The sequence below is a fragment of the Stigmatopora nigra genome, chromosome 10, assembly GCF_051989575.1.
Source record: "Stigmatopora nigra isolate UIUO_SnigA chromosome 10, RoL_Snig_1.1, whole genome shotgun sequence".
Taxonomy (NCBI): Eukaryota; Metazoa; Chordata; class Actinopteri; order Syngnathiformes; family Syngnathidae; genus Stigmatopora; species Stigmatopora nigra.
In genome coordinates, this window is record NC_135517.1 from 3,955,144 (window position 1) to 3,972,627 (window position 17,484).

Genomic DNA, 17,484 nt, shown 5'->3' on the forward strand with positions numbered 1-17,484 from the left:
ACAGTTTAAAAAAATAGCAAATATGAGTTTTAGTAGGAAAAAGTACTACTTTTTATTCTTTTTTTCCACGACTCTAACTCAAGTGCTAAATCTGTTTTGAATTGACTTCATCCACCAATCAGATCGCGTTCAAATCGTTACCAGGAGGAAAGGGAAGAAAAGAAGTAGACTGGAGATACTTTTTTTTGACTTTGGAGTGGAAAAGTACAGCAGTCCTCAAGGGAAGGGGCGGGGCTTTCCACCTAGCCAATGGTAGAAAAGACAAACAAATAGATTGACAGCAGTGGCATGCAATTGAGAAGTCTTTTTTCTTTTTTTCTCTGCGTCAGCCCTAAAGATTGCGTAACCTACAAAACAGGCATTCACTCTTGTATTATCACCTAATTAATCACAAGAAGTTTAGTTTTGGAAAAGGAGTTTTCAATCATGAAATGACACTTTGTTGCGCCTCAAATGTAGACTTTGGCCCTTAAAAAAATAAAATATCTATATATTTCTAAATATATAATTTTAAGTCACAAATGGCATTTCAAACCTTAATTTTCTCAAATTTTTGGTATTTAGAATATATATTTAAAAATTTCCCGCGACCAAAACTACTTTTAAATAATGATCACTTTATTGATGAAATACAAGTACAATAATATTTGTTTTTAACCTCAATCTCATTAAAAAAACGTTTTATTACTTATTTATTAGTAATTTTAAGTTATTAAAATAGTACTGATAGCAAAAAAAACTAAATGTACACAACTCCCTGCCCCAAAAAACTCCCATTCCTCTTTGGCCCCGCCCACTAAAAACATCTCCAAAACACCAGCTGATTTTACAACCAGTATGAGTTGCAGATTTTGTGAGCATTGGACCAGTAATGTATTCTTGTCATTCTGACAAAATGTTAGAGCTAGCTAGCTAGCCTAGCATTAGAAAGTGAGACATAATCATGGATTCTGGTTGTGATGTCACAAATTGGAGTGCCAGATTAATTTTGTGCATGTAAAAATCACATTAGCGCAGCCATTTTCATTTTTATCACATTTAAATGAATTGGGCGAACTTGTAGATGGCAGACAGCTGGCGGCAGCCCAGTTAATAACGCCAAGTTGTTTAGTTGTCAAGGAGTTGCTGGGCTCGGCTCAGGTTTCCTGCACAAGTCCACCTTGTGTGCGAGTGCCAAGGTCCTCCCCCGTTGGCTCCGCCCCCACACGGCGGTCACCTCCCCCCTCCCCAGGTCTCATCAGCTCCCGTTGCTTCTTAAAACTATTTTCAACCTCGTAATGCTCCAGAAACTCAAGTCAATCGTTGTGACTTGACACGCAAAGAAAATGTGGTCTTTTTTTGATCGATTATATTTTTTTATATTAATTTTTATTTTTTTTGTGGATAGGCCACTTGAGTCTTTGGTTTCTGTATTATTTTTTATTATTTTTTATTAATTAACCCCTCTGTGGCAGAACTTGGTTCAGCATGATTTGACGTAGAAAAAAAGTACAACAATAAGCATCAGGGGAATACATAAATACATCCTAATAAGAATGTAATTGAAAAATGGAGATAAAAATGGGTCTATCTTGAATTAAAAAAAAACAAGTTCGTAAAAAAAGAATTAGAGGAAAATATACAAATGAATTGAAATGTTTTCTATAAAATTGTTAAAAAGTAAAGATATGTTTTCACATACCCAAAAATATTTGTACTATTTCGTATGTATACCTATTCCTCCGATGTTTTTTTGTCCTGGTTTTTAAGTCATTGTTGAAGTTACGATTTATATTATTTACGCTATATGGGGAAGGGGGCGGAGCCTATTTCTTGGTTAGTGCTTGAAAGTGGAGTTTAAAACATGAGAATAATTTGGCGTGAGAGTGCGAGGGAAGCTGAACCGAGAGCCCTCGAGTTAACATGACCCGTGGCGTAGCTAGCAACTAGTAGAACACACACACACACACACAGGGCGGGTTACTGTGACACTTTGCCTATGTGTGTATTAGCTCAGGAGGTATGAAAGTGTGGCAATCTGCTGCCAAGTCAGCTGATCCACTCCTTGTATTGACCACTGTTTGGACATGTTACTACTAGCCTGCTATTTTTCCTCAAGTGTACTGCTTGTTTTTCCAGTAGTTTGCTTTTTCCCTATGAAATAACTTTTTTAAAAAGGGAAGGGGGAGGTTCATTTTAACTAGTTTTTTCTCTTATAACTGTTGGCTGCCATTATGTTTAATAGGAGAAGAATGTGAATTGTTTTTGATTGGATTTGACTGTTCTGATCGCGTTTTCAACTTTGCCGACCTGCTGTTAAAAACAAGATTGTTTTTTTTTTGGCATCTGAAAATGTCAAAAATTCCACAAAAAGTGACTCAGAAGGCTGATTTCCGTTTTAATGCAAGATGTTTTTGTATGATACTGTGAGAAAATAAATGATTGTATTATCTGACTCTCAAAAGGTCATCACTTCACCAAAAACCATTGACGGCAGGAGATGTCCAATTCATAAGGAGTGGGAAGGATGCTCCAATCGTTTAGGTCAGTCAGCTTTTTTGGTCACTTCCTGTTATTTTTTTTTTAGTTTTGGCATATATGATCACTTCCGGTTGATATTAGGTCATTTCCTTCTGAATGCGGGTCATTTCCTGCATTTTATTGTTGTTTTTTGTGTTCCTAATATTAGTTTATCACACGTTTTGTCATTTAATATTTCACAATTTGTGGATGCCAGGATTATTTTTGTAATTCATAGTCACTTTCCTTAGGGGTTAAATTTCTACATTAAGGGGTAATCATCCGTTTACTCTTAAATACAATTGTTCCGCTCCTAAAATCTATAACGAGGCGAGTTTTCTTAAAAAATGAATTCCATCAACACCAAAAAGTTTCCATCTTTTTTAATAGAATTTATAGATCACATACTCCCCAACAGAAAATTTCATAAACACAAAAAAGAACAATACTTTGACAATTCCCAAATGACATCATCCCAAACCTAACCCATTTTACGACGTCAAAAAGTCACAAAACTGTGCAAAGTCTCGTTGCATGAAGTTGTGACTCTGCAAAACATCATCCTCGGACGGAAAGTAGGGCATGCTGTCCTCATGTTGGACCTCCTGGTCCCCCCTCGTCCCTCTCGGCGGCTCTTGTACTGCTTCAGGACCATCGGGCAGGGCTCCCCTGGCGTTCTCCAGGGCGCCCAGGTACGAGTCCATGTCGGTGAGCTCCGATTCGCTGTCGGAGCAGCTTCCCCCAGTGTCGCTGCCCACCGAATCGGAGCGCATGTGCATCATCTGGTACTTCTCGTGCATGAGAAACTGGTTAGTGTTCTTGGGGGCGCGCATCCCCCGAGCTCGCCTGCCTTTAAGGTTGACGGGCCGGAGGCGCGGCAGACCCAGAGCGGTTCTGCGAGGGGGAGGATGCCGCCGCTGTCTCTTGTGTGCCCTCGTTAAAGGACCGCTACTCTTGCGCTTCTGTACGCGGGACTGCGTCTCCCCGCTCTGGGCTTCTCGCCCGCACGTCTCCCTGGAGAGCATCATCTTGTCTTCAAGTCAAGGTGCTTCTCTTGTTCACATCCTCAACAAAGAGGACTTTTTTTTCCTTCGACAAAGAGGTCCCCTGAGGTCTACCTTTTGACAATTTTCTGGCTTTTCTTCTTCTTGACGTCTGGCTTGAACCGGGGCATAGCCCGCTCGTCGTCGTCTCCTTCGCCCGCTTGCCTGCGAGCCTTCTCGGGCTACGCGTCACGCCCTCCTCGGCCTTTGCTCCGCTCGTCTTTTCCACCTCGCAGGAGCTGCGCGCAGCTTTGGCTGAGGTGTTTGCAAAGCGAGTCACACAAAGGAGCGTTAATATTGTCGAGTTTGTTTGATTTATGCTATTTTTCGTTGCTTTTTTTGTTGAGGGGGGGCTTCCTGATGTGGCACTTGTCCCGTGAGTTAGCACTCTACTGTGACACTGACCGAGCTAATAGGACAAATAAAGAGGTGGAATCATCCATTCTTGGTTTCAAAACAGGGTGTCGCGCCCTATATCCCGCCTCCGCTTTCTTTGAAAATTGCACTACTACCGACTCTTCATATGCTTGAAATGTACTGTTTAGGAATCGTCACAGTGTAAAGTTTGAATACGAATGTGTGCGTTTGTGTTCGCGTGTTAGCTTTTACGACATTAAACGCGAGACCCCCACACACACGTACGCACAAACAGTCAATTGGTTTGGTCCAGGTTTTCTGGTCGATGTAACTTGATCCAATTCTGCCGTCATTCAGAGCACCGCCCATTGCAATGATTGACAACAGCAGCAGAATCGCTGGACACAACATTGGGGAATAATCAGGTTGTCAAAAGGGAATTAAGAAAGGAAAAATAGTGTCTTTTGTTATTGAAATTGTATCATGTTATCGTTTAATCCATTGTCTGGCACTGAAACCAAATCAGGTGTCTTTATATTGACCACAGTAACTGTCAAATGACCACTCACATAACCTAAACTTTCAAATCAGTACATTTAACACAACATATATAACACTCATAATTAATAACAAAAATATACTTTTAAAAATTCTATATTTCCTTTGTTCCTGTGCCACAAATGTGTTTTGCTGGTCCAACTTGACTAACAAGTTTTGTCATGACGAACCAATGAAATGATTGGAAAGTGTTGCGTTAAACAGTATTTAAGATGGGATTGCCTGAAGAAACGCCCATTTCTGATGAAATTAAGATTTAAACTGATTGTAAAGCAACAAAACAAATCAATTATGAACATTAATTAATCAAACATCATTCATGGATGGCCTAAAATTAATGTAACAAATATTAATGTTATTTATCGTCCACAGTCTGGATTTTTGGGGGAACTTTAGAAGAAAAAAACTTTCAGGCGCCCTCGTGTGGCTGAAATATTAAATAGTATTCCAATTTACATGAGCATCTGCACTAAAAGGAATGGTCTATAGGGAGCAGCAGTGCATCGTTAATCTTCTAGCCAATCACCTGACACATAAAGAAGAAGTCCTCTTGGCGTGTCAACAAATTAAATGGCGGTCGACTGCGAGCAGAGAGACACCAACCACGCCGCTAAAAGTCGCTTTAAATGACACGTTTTACCTCTTGACATAGCCAATTTCCTGCCAAAATACTACAATGGAACCCCCCTCGTTTACAGAAGAGCTTCTGGATAGGAAAGTGTGCATTGTCGGGTCGGAATTGGTTGAAAACTACACGGTGAGGTTTGGCTTCCTCTTGTTCGCCTGGTTTCGATATTATTAACAGGAAAAACACTATTTTTATGTTTCACTACTTCAGTTTTTCAAATTCCTCCGTCCATCGTTTTCAATTTGTGCTCATAGGTAGTGAGGTTAAGCTTTTTGCATTGTATGACCAGTAAAACATGGACTAAGTAGTATTAGGTATGCGTGTACATTTCAAAGGGCAATTGATTTACCCGAGACCAATCTTATTAGACAGAACCGTTTAGTACATACGCACTATTTTTCTCAGAAGAATACTAAGAAACATTGGTATACAGTGTATATCGTTTTAAAAAGATGTCAATGTTTAAAGTATCTGTTAACTGGTATTTTTACCTAAAAAATGGTTCAAATATTCTTTTACTGAGTCTCTTTTCCCCATAATTATATTGTTGTTTTTGTGTGTTCTTTTTCAATGAAAAGCAAGGGTTACAAAAGTTAATGTTCTCTTTTAAAAAATATATTCTAAATTGAAGGAAGCGGAGAAATATTGTTATATTAGTTTTAAATGAATATTCAATCTTAAATATAAAAAATACAAGGACAAAATGGTAAGTTTGTTAGCTTTGTATGGACATTAAATAAGTTCATATTTTTTTTAGTTCAGCAAATTTTAATGCATTGATTGACATTCATTTTTATCGTTTCAGGTGTACGTCATCGAAGTGCAAGATGGAGAGCACAAGTGGACAATAAAGCACCGCTATAGTGACTTCCATGACCTCCACGAGAAGGTAAATGTGGTAATTACAAATATTTGGTGGTCATAAATAAATGTCTAACAAAAAAAAAAACAAGTCCAATGTGATACATTGAGCTCTTTGTTCTGGAAAGTTTGTTTCCCCAAGAGTAAAAATATTCTGTGTGTATTTTTTTTGTAATATCATATCCCTAACTTGGTGTCTTCCAGTTGGCGACGGCCAACCAAGTGGAGCGCTGTCTGCTCCCGCCCAAGAAGATGCTTGGCAAGAACTCCAAGAGCCTGGTAGAGCGTCGACAGAAGGAGCTTGAGGTCTACCTACAGACATTGCTGTGCCAGTTCCCCGGGGCTGTGCCTGGACCCCTGGCCGCCTTCCTCCACTTCAACCTCTACGTGAGTTTTGGGGGTCGGCATCACGACTTTTAACTGCGTCCAATCAAAGCCGGCGGCCTGGTCATGTGACGACGTGAGCGCAACAGTAGGCCAGTTGTTTAGATTTTCTCCCCGAGACACCACCGCGTGACTCGTACTCTCCAACGTGATTGTCATGAAGGAATCGGAGTCAAAATTGGGCGTGTCTTATTGATAAACAAGTAAAAAAAAAAATATATATATATATATATGTATGGCTGGCATAAAGTATTCTGGAGATTATTATTTTGCAGTTGATGACTAATCCCTTCATTTCTATTCATTTATTATCTGTACTGCTTAGCCTCACCAGGTTCGCAGGGGGTGCTGGAGTCTATTCCAGCCAACTACAGGCAGGGGCACCCTGAAGTTGTTGCCAGCCAATCTCAATACATATTTTTCATCTTTTTTCAGGAAATCAACGGCATCACAGCTGCGCTTGCTGAAGAGTTGTTTCATAAAGGTTTGCCATCCTGCTATTTCCCCTTTTTTTGGCTTCAATCTTTCTGACTCTTGTCTGTTAAAATAGCTTTGGGGCGAACTACTAAAAAAAGCATTTGAAAAGCATTAAAAAAATGCACATTATTTTTTGGTCAAGTCGCTAGTAAAATGCCTTTAGAAAAATGGCTGAGAAAATGAGAAAATTATCTTCTCTACCCACTACCAAATATGATTTTTGACGGAAGTCAGATTTAAAAAAAGAAAATTGTGGTTAGGCGAGCAGTTGCTGGCCGCCGGCGAAGTCTTCTCCCTGCGGCCCCTGCAGCTCCACGCTGTTTCCCGGCAGCTGCGTCTGGCCACGCCCACCTGCTGCAACGGCGACGCCAAAACCGACCTGGGACACATCCTGGACTTTGCCTGCAGGCTGCGCTACCTCAAGGTCCGCCCAGCCGTTTGTTTTCTTCTTTTTTTCCACCTTTCTCTTCGCCATCCTCAATGTGTGTGGCTTCAGATCTGTGGCACCAGAGGCCCCCTGGGAAGCAGTGACATCCTGGAGACCGCTCTGCCCTTCGACTTGTCTTTTTTCAAGTCGCTTCTTCAAATCGAGGTAAGGTTGGTAAACTACCAGGAGTGTGGACGCTTTGACTTACCTTGGCCGTCCGTCATCAGATCAGCGAGTGCGATGCCCGGCAAATCCGAGGTTTGTCCTCGCTGAGGTCCACTTTGGTCACCCTCAGTATTCACAACTCCACGGAAACCATGATGGTATGTACCAGTCATTGAATTTTATTGAAAAAATGTTAATTTACTGCTTATTTTCAATACATAACACACGAAAAACGAAAATCCAGAAAAATTGAGGGAAGGAAAAAATGAAGTTAGAAAAATTGTCTCAAAAAATTGGGGAAAAATGCACGAAAAAACAGCATCTCCCCAGAAAACTAGGCAAATAATTATTCAAAAATACTTGGGAAAATGACCCCAGCAAAAACTATATGATAGAATATGCCTTTATAACCATGCAAAAACTGGTACTATTAAATAGTGGCAGTTTATATGCATTATTAAAGATGCTGAATGCTAAGTACACATTTTTGATTTAGCTGGCACTGGTGCCGGAAGCCAGCGACTTTCCCCAGTGGGAAGCCGAGGGCTCCGAGTCTGGCTGTGCCGTGACGGCGGTGGTCCCGCTCTGGCCCGGCCTGACCACACTGGACATGAGCCACAACGGTATCGGCGCCATCGACGCCTCGGCAAAACTTCTCCGCAAGGTGGAGTTCCTGGACTTGAGCCACAACCAGCTTTCCTCGGTGGAAAACCTTGAGGTAGCCCTTCCCTCCAAACTTTTGGGTTATTCATAAAGCACATTTAAAACTGCTGTAAAGCAGGCAGCGGATTTGTGGATTATTTTTTTTGTGTGTAGTCAAACTTTAACAAGAAGTATCCTAAAAGTTTTATTTTCCAAACCATGTCACCATAGAAAGTTCGATTTAGGCCTTTTTATAACTGCAATACATTAGCGGATGTGCTAATCGCTTTGCTAGCGTAGCACATGTGATAGCCACGTTAGCTTACTTCACATACATTCCTACTTTGAATTTTAAAGTATACAAAATATTTTTTTTGCAGCACCTGTACAATCTGGTCCACCTGGATTTGTCCTACAACAATTTGTGCACGCTGGAGGCAGCTCACACTCGGCTGGGCAACATCAAAACGCTGAGCCTGGCTGGCAACCAGCTGGAGAGCCTGGCGGGCCTTGGCAAGCTCTACTCACTGGTCCACTTGGACCTCGGCCACAACCAGCTCAACCGGGTAAGACCCGATGACGTCAGGGCACTTTCGGGGCGGCGTGCCCATCATCATGTGCGCTTTCGCAGTTGGAGGAGATCAAGAATATCGGCTCGCTGCCCTGCCTGGAGAAACTCAACCTGTCGGGCAACCCCGTTTGCATCGTCCCCGACTACAGAACCAAAGTCTTGGCCCAGTTCGGGGAGCGTGCGGCAGAGGTAACTTAGCTTATATAACAGCATGTGGTATTTGGTCAGTTTTTTAGGTCCTTATTATCTTTATAGTACATTTTTTGTGCACCTGTAATCACTCGCTCTCCATTTATCAGGTGTGTCTTGATGGCCAGGCCACCACAGAAAAAGAATTGGACACGGTGGAAGTGTTGAAAGCCATTCAGAAGGCCAAAGAAGTCAAGGACCGCATGAGCGCCAGCAACAAGAAGGTAACGTTTTTTTCGGAATGGATACTGATCTACTGTATTTTCTCGCACATTAGCCTCCACGTATGAGCCTCACCCTTTAAATTGCCTTAAAATAGTTGAATTTGACAATCATCAAACACCGTGGTCTTTCTGAGTATTGTATAAATTAATTGTTTATTATAATTACATACATATATATATATATATATATACACACATACACACATAAGCGCGTATATACATACATACACAGATGTACATGCATCATACGGTAGGTCTTAACACTCAGCCATTTTTTAAAAATTATTTATTTGTATATATTTTTAAATAAATGAGCAATTTAGGCCTGCATGTAATAAAATCCAAAGGGCGTAGATAGGATTTCCTCCGACGTTTTCTCAAGAGCACAGAGAGGACAAAAACAAGTCTGCATTTTATGGCTGAAGGCTTCCTCCTCCTCTCTGTCCTCTCGTCAGATCAGTGAGGAGACCGGGGGGTCGTCGTTGGCTTCCGCGCCTCCTCGCCTCTCTCCTCCTCCTTCCTCCTCCTCCTCTTCCTCTACCCGCTCCTCTTGCGTCGCCGCCCCTCCTTCTCTCGCTTCCCGTCGGGGCCGGCGGGCTTCCTGCGGCAGCCAAGGTAATCAAACCCGGGCTCCGCGGGCGATGGCTACTCGCTATTGGTCCGTTTGCTTCACCTTAGTTCTCTCGTACAAAATCGTTGTAAAAATCAGCACTTAGCTACTTGTGTTTTTGCTTTTTCTTCATTTATTTGATGAAAAAAAACAATCCTGCTCAGCTGCATCGATACGGGAAATTGGAATCTCGCCGTATTTACAGTTTTAATGTGCCACTTGGGAGTTTAATCAACTTTCCTTGCGTTTATATTTGTGATTGAATATTGTTTATTTTTTATGTTATTTATTAGGAGAAAAGTAGACAATTTGTGGGGGAAGATAAAGAAAAAAACGGACATGTTTTCATTTATTTAGATTTTTGTTAGGTTTGACTGACATGGAATTTGGTTGCTAGGTAAATTTTTAGTTTTTAGTATAGAATGATACAAGCGGTCAGCCATTTTAGTTTGGCACAAATATTTCAAAGTTGTTTAATAATTTTCATGCCCTGTTGAGTTTTCTTATAATAACTTCTGAATACATAATAATAACAATAATAATCAGAGATAGTCTTTTTCATCATCCTTGACTCGACATAAGCCTAATTGTCATCATACCCAGCTGCGTATGACAAAATTGGTAGTGAAGTCTGGTAGACATGTTATTGGTGTTGTACAACACACATACTTTGTGATTCTGCCTATTGAATTTGATTTTCTTTTTTTTAGAAGAAATGAACAACCAAGAAGAAAGCGCCATTCCGCCCGTCATCGTCCCCCCTCACGCCCTCCCCGTTAGCCACTCCCCTCGTGACCACGACAACCGACTTGCAGAAGATTCACAAGCGAGCTCGTCGTTCTGGTCAGCATCTAAATCATGTCTATCCTTTAATTTTTTTTTTTTATTTCTCCCCACAAATGAAAAATGCAATTGTATTCCCCTTCCAGTTTCCCGTGTTCTTCGTCCTCCTCGTCCAGCCTCCTTGAAACCACCTGCCCCACCTGCAACGCCACCTGGTGTCCACTGCTGCCTCCTCACCTCTTTTCCTTCACCTCAACCCACCGACTCTTCACAGCCTCGCTGTCCAAACGCTTGAAGGAGACACGGCAGAAGAAAAGGGAAAGCCACACAAAGGCGGAGACCAAAGACGAGGACCGGTCCCCGTCCATTGAGGTTTTATCCAGCGCCGAAACCACGGAAGTCGGCAGTCCCGCCGTGTCCAGGGACGGCTACTTCGAGATGGGACCTGACCGCTCCCTCCCGGACCCGTCGTCTACTCGTCTTCCCGACGAGTTTGGCGAAGAGGAGGAGCAAGAGGAGCGGGTCAATGTCGTACTTTGGTGCTATGGCGTTAAGGTGGAAGATTCCAAGGTGGAGCATCAGGTGGTGTGCCTTGTGCTGACTGATAATCTCTTGGGCTTGCTGCGTTTATCCGATGGAGTCAAAGGGGACGATTATGATGCAGGTAAGAAAAAAAATGTAATTGGTTCATCAAAATGTGTTTTTTTAAGGGATGAGTCATATAGCAGATTATTATTTTTAAACCACAAAATATAGGTTTTCCTGCTTTATTTTGTGTTTTTTCTACTTTCAGAAACATTTTTTAATTAGTTTATCGTTTTTTGTCACCACAAAATATTTTTTTTCCTGCTTTATTTGAGGTATTTTTCTACCTTTTTTGAAAGTTTAGTTATAGGTTAATCGAACTTTTTTATACTTAAGGATGATTTATTATTATTATTATTGTATAATTTTTTTCTTATAATGTGTTTTGACAGATAAAGAGCTAGTTCCCACACCCGATGCCCTCCTGTCCAACCTGGACACGGAGCTCCTCCTGCCCTTTTCTGAGCTCCTGCTCCCCTCGCACGCCGATCTTCCCGCTGCCTGTCTCCACTTGGCACCCCGAAACGGCGCTTGTCGCTACTACCTCTTCTCCGAACCCCAGGACCTCCAGAGAACCCGCACCGAGCTCTTGAGACTTTTACGCCTCCCCGAGGCCGAGGATGGACCTCCGCTCTTACCTCGCTGCCTTCTCAACTCCTGGGAGCTGGAGGAGAGTCAGGATGCCCGAGGCGGCTACCTGACGCTCCTCCCGCCTTCCTCCGCCTCCCCGTCGGACATTTCGGCCGAGGCGGAAGAACTCCCGGCTCTCCTCTTCCTGACCCAGCGACATCTGTGGGTGCTGAAAACGGATGTTCGAGAGCCACGGGGGGACCCCTGCAAACTGGTCCGCGTACCCCTGGGCTCAATGGCCGTACGCCCCACCCGGAGATGTCTTCAAACTGGAGAGCTGATCGACGGGAGGTTCTGTAAGCACCCGCAACACCACCAAAGGTACACACTTTTTGAGAGAATAGCGCCGCTAAATTTTTACTTTGATCAGAAACCGAGAACAAACTTGCTTTAAAGTAACAACAGTAAAATGGAACAAGCTAAATAAGTATCTGGCAACATGTTTTTCAAATAATTATAAGTCTATAAAAAACATAACTTGCTGTTGTGGTCAGAGTGAACACAAAATAAGACAAAAATAAATATTTTAATTAAATATTAGTTGCAGGCCCGGCCAAGCTAAAAAAAAGTGCAATTTATAGTTTGGTAAATATGGTATTTTGACTGTGGACTCCTGATTTATAGGCGCTAACCAAATAATTTCCGTGTAATTTTTTTAAGAATAGAAGTAATATTGATTAAAAAAAACGTTTTAGGGGTTTGCTCCCAAAAATAAGCAACTAAAATTCATTTTGTTTCCATCCCACGCATCAAGGTGTGGCCACACGGCGGAGCTACTTCTGTCCGACGGGGCTGTGCCTCTGCTCTTCCCGCTGGCCCGGGACAAGACCTCCTTCTTGGAGGAGCTAAGTCGACGGCGAGCAGCTTTGGGGGGGCTTAAGACTGTGGTGCTGCCCCTCCCGTGCAGATGTCCCCCACACCCGGAAGATGGCGGCGGGGACGGGGACGACTTTTCCAAGCCTCCTCGGGGCTCCTCCGGTCCGTGTCTGGAAGACAACCGTCCGTCCCCTCACTTGCTCCCGGCTCTCTCCCCGGGGCTCAAGCTCCTCTCTGGTCTTGACGGAGAGCAGCTGATGGAGTACTTTCACAGATTTATAGCACTGGTAAGGACGCACCACCAAATTTTACGGGTATGGCTTATATGCGAGAAAATACAGTATACACTTGTTTTTTTTAGTCTGGGGAGAAGGAAGAAGTACGCCAACTCCTGTGGCTATCAGTGGTCCTCTACACCTCGCCAGAGTCCGAACTGGCTTGCTGTCTATTGCTCTCTACCGAGGCCGTCTATTTCCTTTTAGAAGACTCTGCCGCTGCTCCCCCAGGCCGATGCCCCGGTAGGAATACGCATCCAAAGTGCTGTGATGTCCGAAAATCATAGTTTGAATTTCTTTCTATGACGCCATGACCAAACTATTTTGAAAAGTAAACATGCCATTTATATTCTGGTCTGACAGAGACTGACGTCTGCCTTTGCCCCTGCCTGACCATCAAGTTGTCGGATCTGCTGTCCGTCAACGTGGGTTTGTTCGATCAGTACTTCAGGCTCGTCGGTCAGTTGAGGGAATGGGCGTCTCCGGAGTATGATTTGATTATTATTATTATTTTTTTTCTTCTGTGCAGGTCGCTCGGCCGAATGCATCGTGTGCTGTTTGAGTCGAGACAGTTACGGCACGGGGGTCTTCTTGCAGGAGCTCATGTCCGTACTGAGTCCTCGACACGAGCTCCCGGCTCCGGAGAACTCGGAATCCTCGGAGCAGGATTTCTACTCGGAATTCCCCAGCAACAGCGCAGGTGATGACAAAGTTGTCTTAAATTGGCTCAAGCCTCTCTGTTCATTGGCTGCCGTTGATGTGATTGGTAGTGAATTAGAGTCATTGTATTTTTTTTTAATAAACATTCCCTAACTTCAGGCAAGATGCAGAATTACGAGCTGGTCCACAGCAGTAGGGTCAAGTTCATCTACCCCAGCGAGGAAGAGGTGGGCGACCTGACCTTCATCGTGGCCGAGAGGAAGAACCCAGCCATTGTCACGCCGCGCTCCTTCAACGTGTTGCTCTACCTGCTGGTCTTTCAGGTAGGGTTCTGCCATCCCACTATCCCAACCGCCCCAGGCGGTCTATAAACGTGGCCTTCGCAGGTGGAGCCGGATGACGGGCGGGGCCCCCACGGAGCGCCGCTCCTGCGTCCCCAGACCCTCATCCTGACCGCCGCCGACGTCTTCCTCTTGGACGAAGACTACGCCAGCTATCCTCTGCCGGATTTTGCCAAGGAGCCACCGTCCAGGTGAAGTCCTTAAATGGCTGTCTCTGCAATTAATCTATGATGTGAATAGAGCAAATGAACATGAATTCAAATCTAATCTAACTTTGGAAAAAGAATGGGGGAGGCATGTGACTTTAATGAGCCAAAATGGCCGCCAGTTGCTCAACATCTAGGCAGCAGAAGTGAGGTTATCTGTTAAACACAATTTTCCGAATTTTAATATTTTTATTCTAACGGGTCGCTGACTGGTTTCTCGGCAGGGAGCGTTACCGCCTACGCGAAGCCCGACGGATCCGTGACCTGGACCGGGTTCTGCTGGGCTACCAGACGTACCCGCAGGCCCTGACGCTGGTGTTCGACGACCTACCGGGCCCGGACCTGCTGTGTCGCCTCACCGCCGACCACTTTGGCTCAGAGGGGGAGGAGCCTCGGCCACAGCGGCAGCCGGCAGGGACGGCGACACGCGCGCCCTCCGAGGCCGAGGTCCAGTGGTGCGTCTTCGTGCCAGGAGCCGACAGCCGCGAGAGACTCATCTCCGTCCTGGCCCGCCAGTGGGAGGCGCTGTGCAGCCGAGAACTTCCCGTGGAGTTGACTGGCTGAGAAACAGGGAACGGCGCCCCCTTTTGGGCGTGTGCAGGCTTAGAAATGAGCCCACTGCTGCTGGAGAGCGACTGTTGCTGGGCAGGTTTACGCCTGAAAACTCTACTAGGGCCGCCACCAAAAAAAAAAAAAAAAGATTATTTATTTGTCTTTATGACCAAAACTTGTGCGGTTTTTGCTCACCCTTAAAACGGGGAGCAAAATGTGGAGGACATTGTTGCGAGCCGTACAATTTGGCTCTTTTTGGACACGCTAGTATGGCCGTTTTTGTTCTTAAATATTTGAAATAGCTCTCTTAGCTATGGAGAGCTCCATTTCCTGTTTGTTACCTCAAACTTCCTGCTTTGTTTTTCAGTGAGAGGGAGAGAAAAAAATGTTTGAGGGACATGTCACACCAGCCATCATCAGTGGACTACGGCTGGAAAACAAAGTGGCCATTTTGGTGAGTCAAGTGAGTCTTTATCGGTAGGGGGCGCCGTCGACGTTGGTCGCTTTTAAATGGCGTCTCGTGACAAAAAAAATGGCAAAATCGAGTTGGAACTAAAAGCGATTTACAAGTAAACGCAACAAGCGCTTTTTGCACTTTTTTTTGGGAGAACTGGAAACAAAACAAAAAATATTTTTTTTGCCGGTGAACGATTATTCAAACCTTCCCAGTTTATATCAATCGTACTTACATCGTGAAGAGTAACTATTCACTCGTTTATTGATATGAATTAGTTTTATCATTAAGAATTATTTAATTTTTTGTGTTTTCATGTATTATTTTCATGCTTTACGTTTACGCAGTTAAAATTATTCGATATTTTGGTGGTTCTCACCATCAATTACTTATAGTTTACATGACTATAATTTCACTAAAAATATGATTTTGAATATTTTCACATTTACAAGATTGATGTATGTAAAAGTCAAGATTTTTATAATGAATGAAAATCTTTATATTGGGAAATAAATATTTCAGTTAATATTCCCCAATTTAGACAATTATTCGTATCCTCCAAAAAAGCTTGTCTTTTTTTTGACAAGTTTTTGAGAAAATAAAAAATCTTATTTTTTTTAATCTTGTGGAAAATATATATTCCTTTAAAATATACAATCAGCTTTAGGATTTATTTTCTGAGCCTTTTCAATTTCTTAAAGCGACGGTTACATTTTAAAACGACATTGAAGCCCACAGACAAAACGTTTAAAAAAAAAAATCAAATAAAATTGATATAGTAGTACTTTATATTTTCAGACTCAATGTGCAGTATATCTTCTATATGTCCGAGGACTTTTTAGTCCAAACTGCTGACTAGTCTTTGTCCCGAGACGAGTAAAAAAAGTCAAAAAAAATAAAAAAAATAACAAGCAGTTCCCATCCTCTTGATGACGGTGCAGCTTGGCCACCTTTTGACTTTTTGGGGCTTCCTTTGGCTCTGCTCCGTTTCCCCTTTCAGGGAAAAAAAAGTGACTAAACTGTACAGAAAAGTGCCAATGTCGACTCAGCACCAAATTCAAATTAGCATTCCGTCGCTGCCAACCTTACAGTCAGGTTAAATTTGGACGTCTGTTTTTAGTTCAAAAAATCATTTTGTAAAATCTAAAAATATATATAAAAAAAGCTAAATAAACATTGTTTTAAATCTATAAAAAGACGGAATATTCAAGGCTTTTAATCCAGTTCTTTTAATCCATTTATTTAAAAAAAATGTATCACGTGACATTGAAGTATGCCCTAATTTAGGATTCAAAACATTCAGTCTTTAAATTATGGGCAGCAGTTTATGTACTGACGGCCATCTTATATATATTTTTCAATATTTTTGTTCTAATCACGTTCCGCGCCCGTGACACTCGCCGATAACGTTGAACGCCAACCTCCCGACCGATACCGTCGATGAACTTTATCAGTCGGTGGCGGTGGGTCAGATAAACGGCGAGGTCGCCTCGGCACGCCAACATCCGATTTTTCCTTAAATAAAAAATAAACCATCCCTTGAATAGGAAAATATAGAAAAAATACTTTTAAATAAAAATTCAAATGACCTATATTCATAACTTCAAATAAGATGCGTTAAAATTGAAAAAAAAAAAGAATATTTCCTCCTTTTTATTGTAAAAATGAACCCTTTTTAAAGTTAAGAATATTACTGATTTCATCCAATTTATTTATATACATTTTATTAGTGTCAAAACGAAAATAAATACATAATCATTAAATAATGTTTTCGATATGGCCAACATGAAAATAAAATAAATAATCATTTTATAATGTTTACGATATGGCCAAAATGTAAGTAAAATAAATAAAATGAATAATGTAAATAAAATAAAAAATAATTTAAATAAAATAAATGCAAATGTAAAAAAAATAAATAAATACAAAATTATTATATAATGTTTTTTGATATGGTCAAAATTCAAATAAAATAAATAAACACAATCATTATTTAATGTTTTCGAGATGGTAAAAATGTAAATAAAAGAAACTAAATACATAATCATTATATAATGTTTACGATATGGTAAAAATCAAAATAAAATAAATAAATCCATAATAATTTGTTGGACGTCCATCCCCGTCCGTCAATGGCACTAAAACATTTTGGTTGGTTAAAAAAGCGCTGAAGCGCTTAAGCGCGTGCTATCCCGGCAAACAATTTGAAAAGTCAGCGGCGAAACTTCCTGCTATTGTCGGCGGCAGCTCGACCTTTGACCCCGGCCTCTTGGGAAAGAAAGCGCTTGGACGTTCCTTTTTCTTTTCCTTTCCTTCGTTCCTTCTTTCTCCCTTTCCTTTTTCCTGGTGTGCGAGAAAAGCGGCGGCCATTGCGGCGGTGGCGGAGGCTGTCCGCGGGGACCCGGCGGGGGGAAATCCGCCATCCCTTGACTTCCTGCCAGGAAAAGACGCCTTTCTTTCTCGCCATCCCAACCTCCCAAAAGCTTATGTTATGCAATTATTTACTACTCTAGTACTTTATTTTCATGCTATACATATGCTTTGATG

General features: G+C 42.2%; 2 protein-coding genes across 2 annotated transcripts; one reads left to right on the plus strand and one right to left on the minus strand.

Annotated features, from left to right (window-relative positions):
- Positions 1 to 2,867: 2,867 nt before the first annotated feature.
- LOC144202832 (uncharacterized) lies at positions 2,868 to 4,035 on the minus strand. Its single transcript, XM_077725878.1, has one exon. It carries the CDS (start codon positions 3,525 to 3,527, stop codon positions 2,991 to 2,993), a length of 537 nt encoding a protein of 178 aa, XP_077582004.1. The 5' UTR covers positions 3,528 to 4,035; the 3' UTR covers positions 2,868 to 2,990.
- Positions 4,036 to 5,033: 998 nt separating this feature from the next.
- nisch (nischarin) lies at positions 5,034 to 15,098 on the plus strand. Its single transcript, XM_077725880.1, has 22 exons — positions 5,034 to 5,214; positions 5,891 to 5,974; positions 6,151 to 6,333; positions 6,766 to 6,814; positions 7,068 to 7,231; positions 7,304 to 7,399; positions 7,462 to 7,557; positions 7,896 to 8,117; positions 8,422 to 8,607; positions 8,673 to 8,801; positions 8,912 to 9,025; positions 9,481 to 9,640; positions 10,346 to 10,478; positions 10,565 to 11,082; positions 11,396 to 11,954; positions 12,388 to 12,736; positions 12,811 to 12,967; positions 13,088 to 13,183; positions 13,254 to 13,424; positions 13,544 to 13,707; positions 13,771 to 13,916; positions 14,156 to 15,098. Exons 1-22 carry the CDS (start codon positions 5,134 to 5,136, stop codon positions 14,493 to 14,495), a joined length of 4,197 nt encoding a protein of 1,398 aa, XP_077582006.1. The 5' UTR covers positions 5,034 to 5,133; the 3' UTR covers positions 14,496 to 15,098.
- The last annotated feature ends 2,386 nt before the right edge of the window (positions 15,099 to 17,484 follow it).

What these genes read in the sequence shown, in the direction of transcription:
- LOC144202832 (XM_077725878.1), bottom strand. Translation starts at nt 3,527, where the DNA reads ATGATGCTCTCCAGGGAGACGTGCGGGCGAGAAGCCCAGAGCGGGGAG.
- nisch (XM_077725880.1), top strand. Translation starts at nt 5,134, where the DNA reads ATGGAACCCCCCTCGTTTACAGAAGAGCTTCTGGATAGGAAAGTGTGC. An exon ending in TGAAGAGTTGTTTCATAAAG is followed by an intron (nt 6,815 to 7,067) that starts GTTTGCCATCCT and finishes AATTGTGGTTAG; the next exon opens with GCGAGCAGTTGCTGGCCGCC. An exon ending in TCGGGGAGCGTGCGGCAGAG is followed by an intron (nt 8,802 to 8,911) that starts GTAACTTAGCTT and finishes TCCATTTATCAG; the next exon opens with GTGTGTCTTGATGGCCAGGC.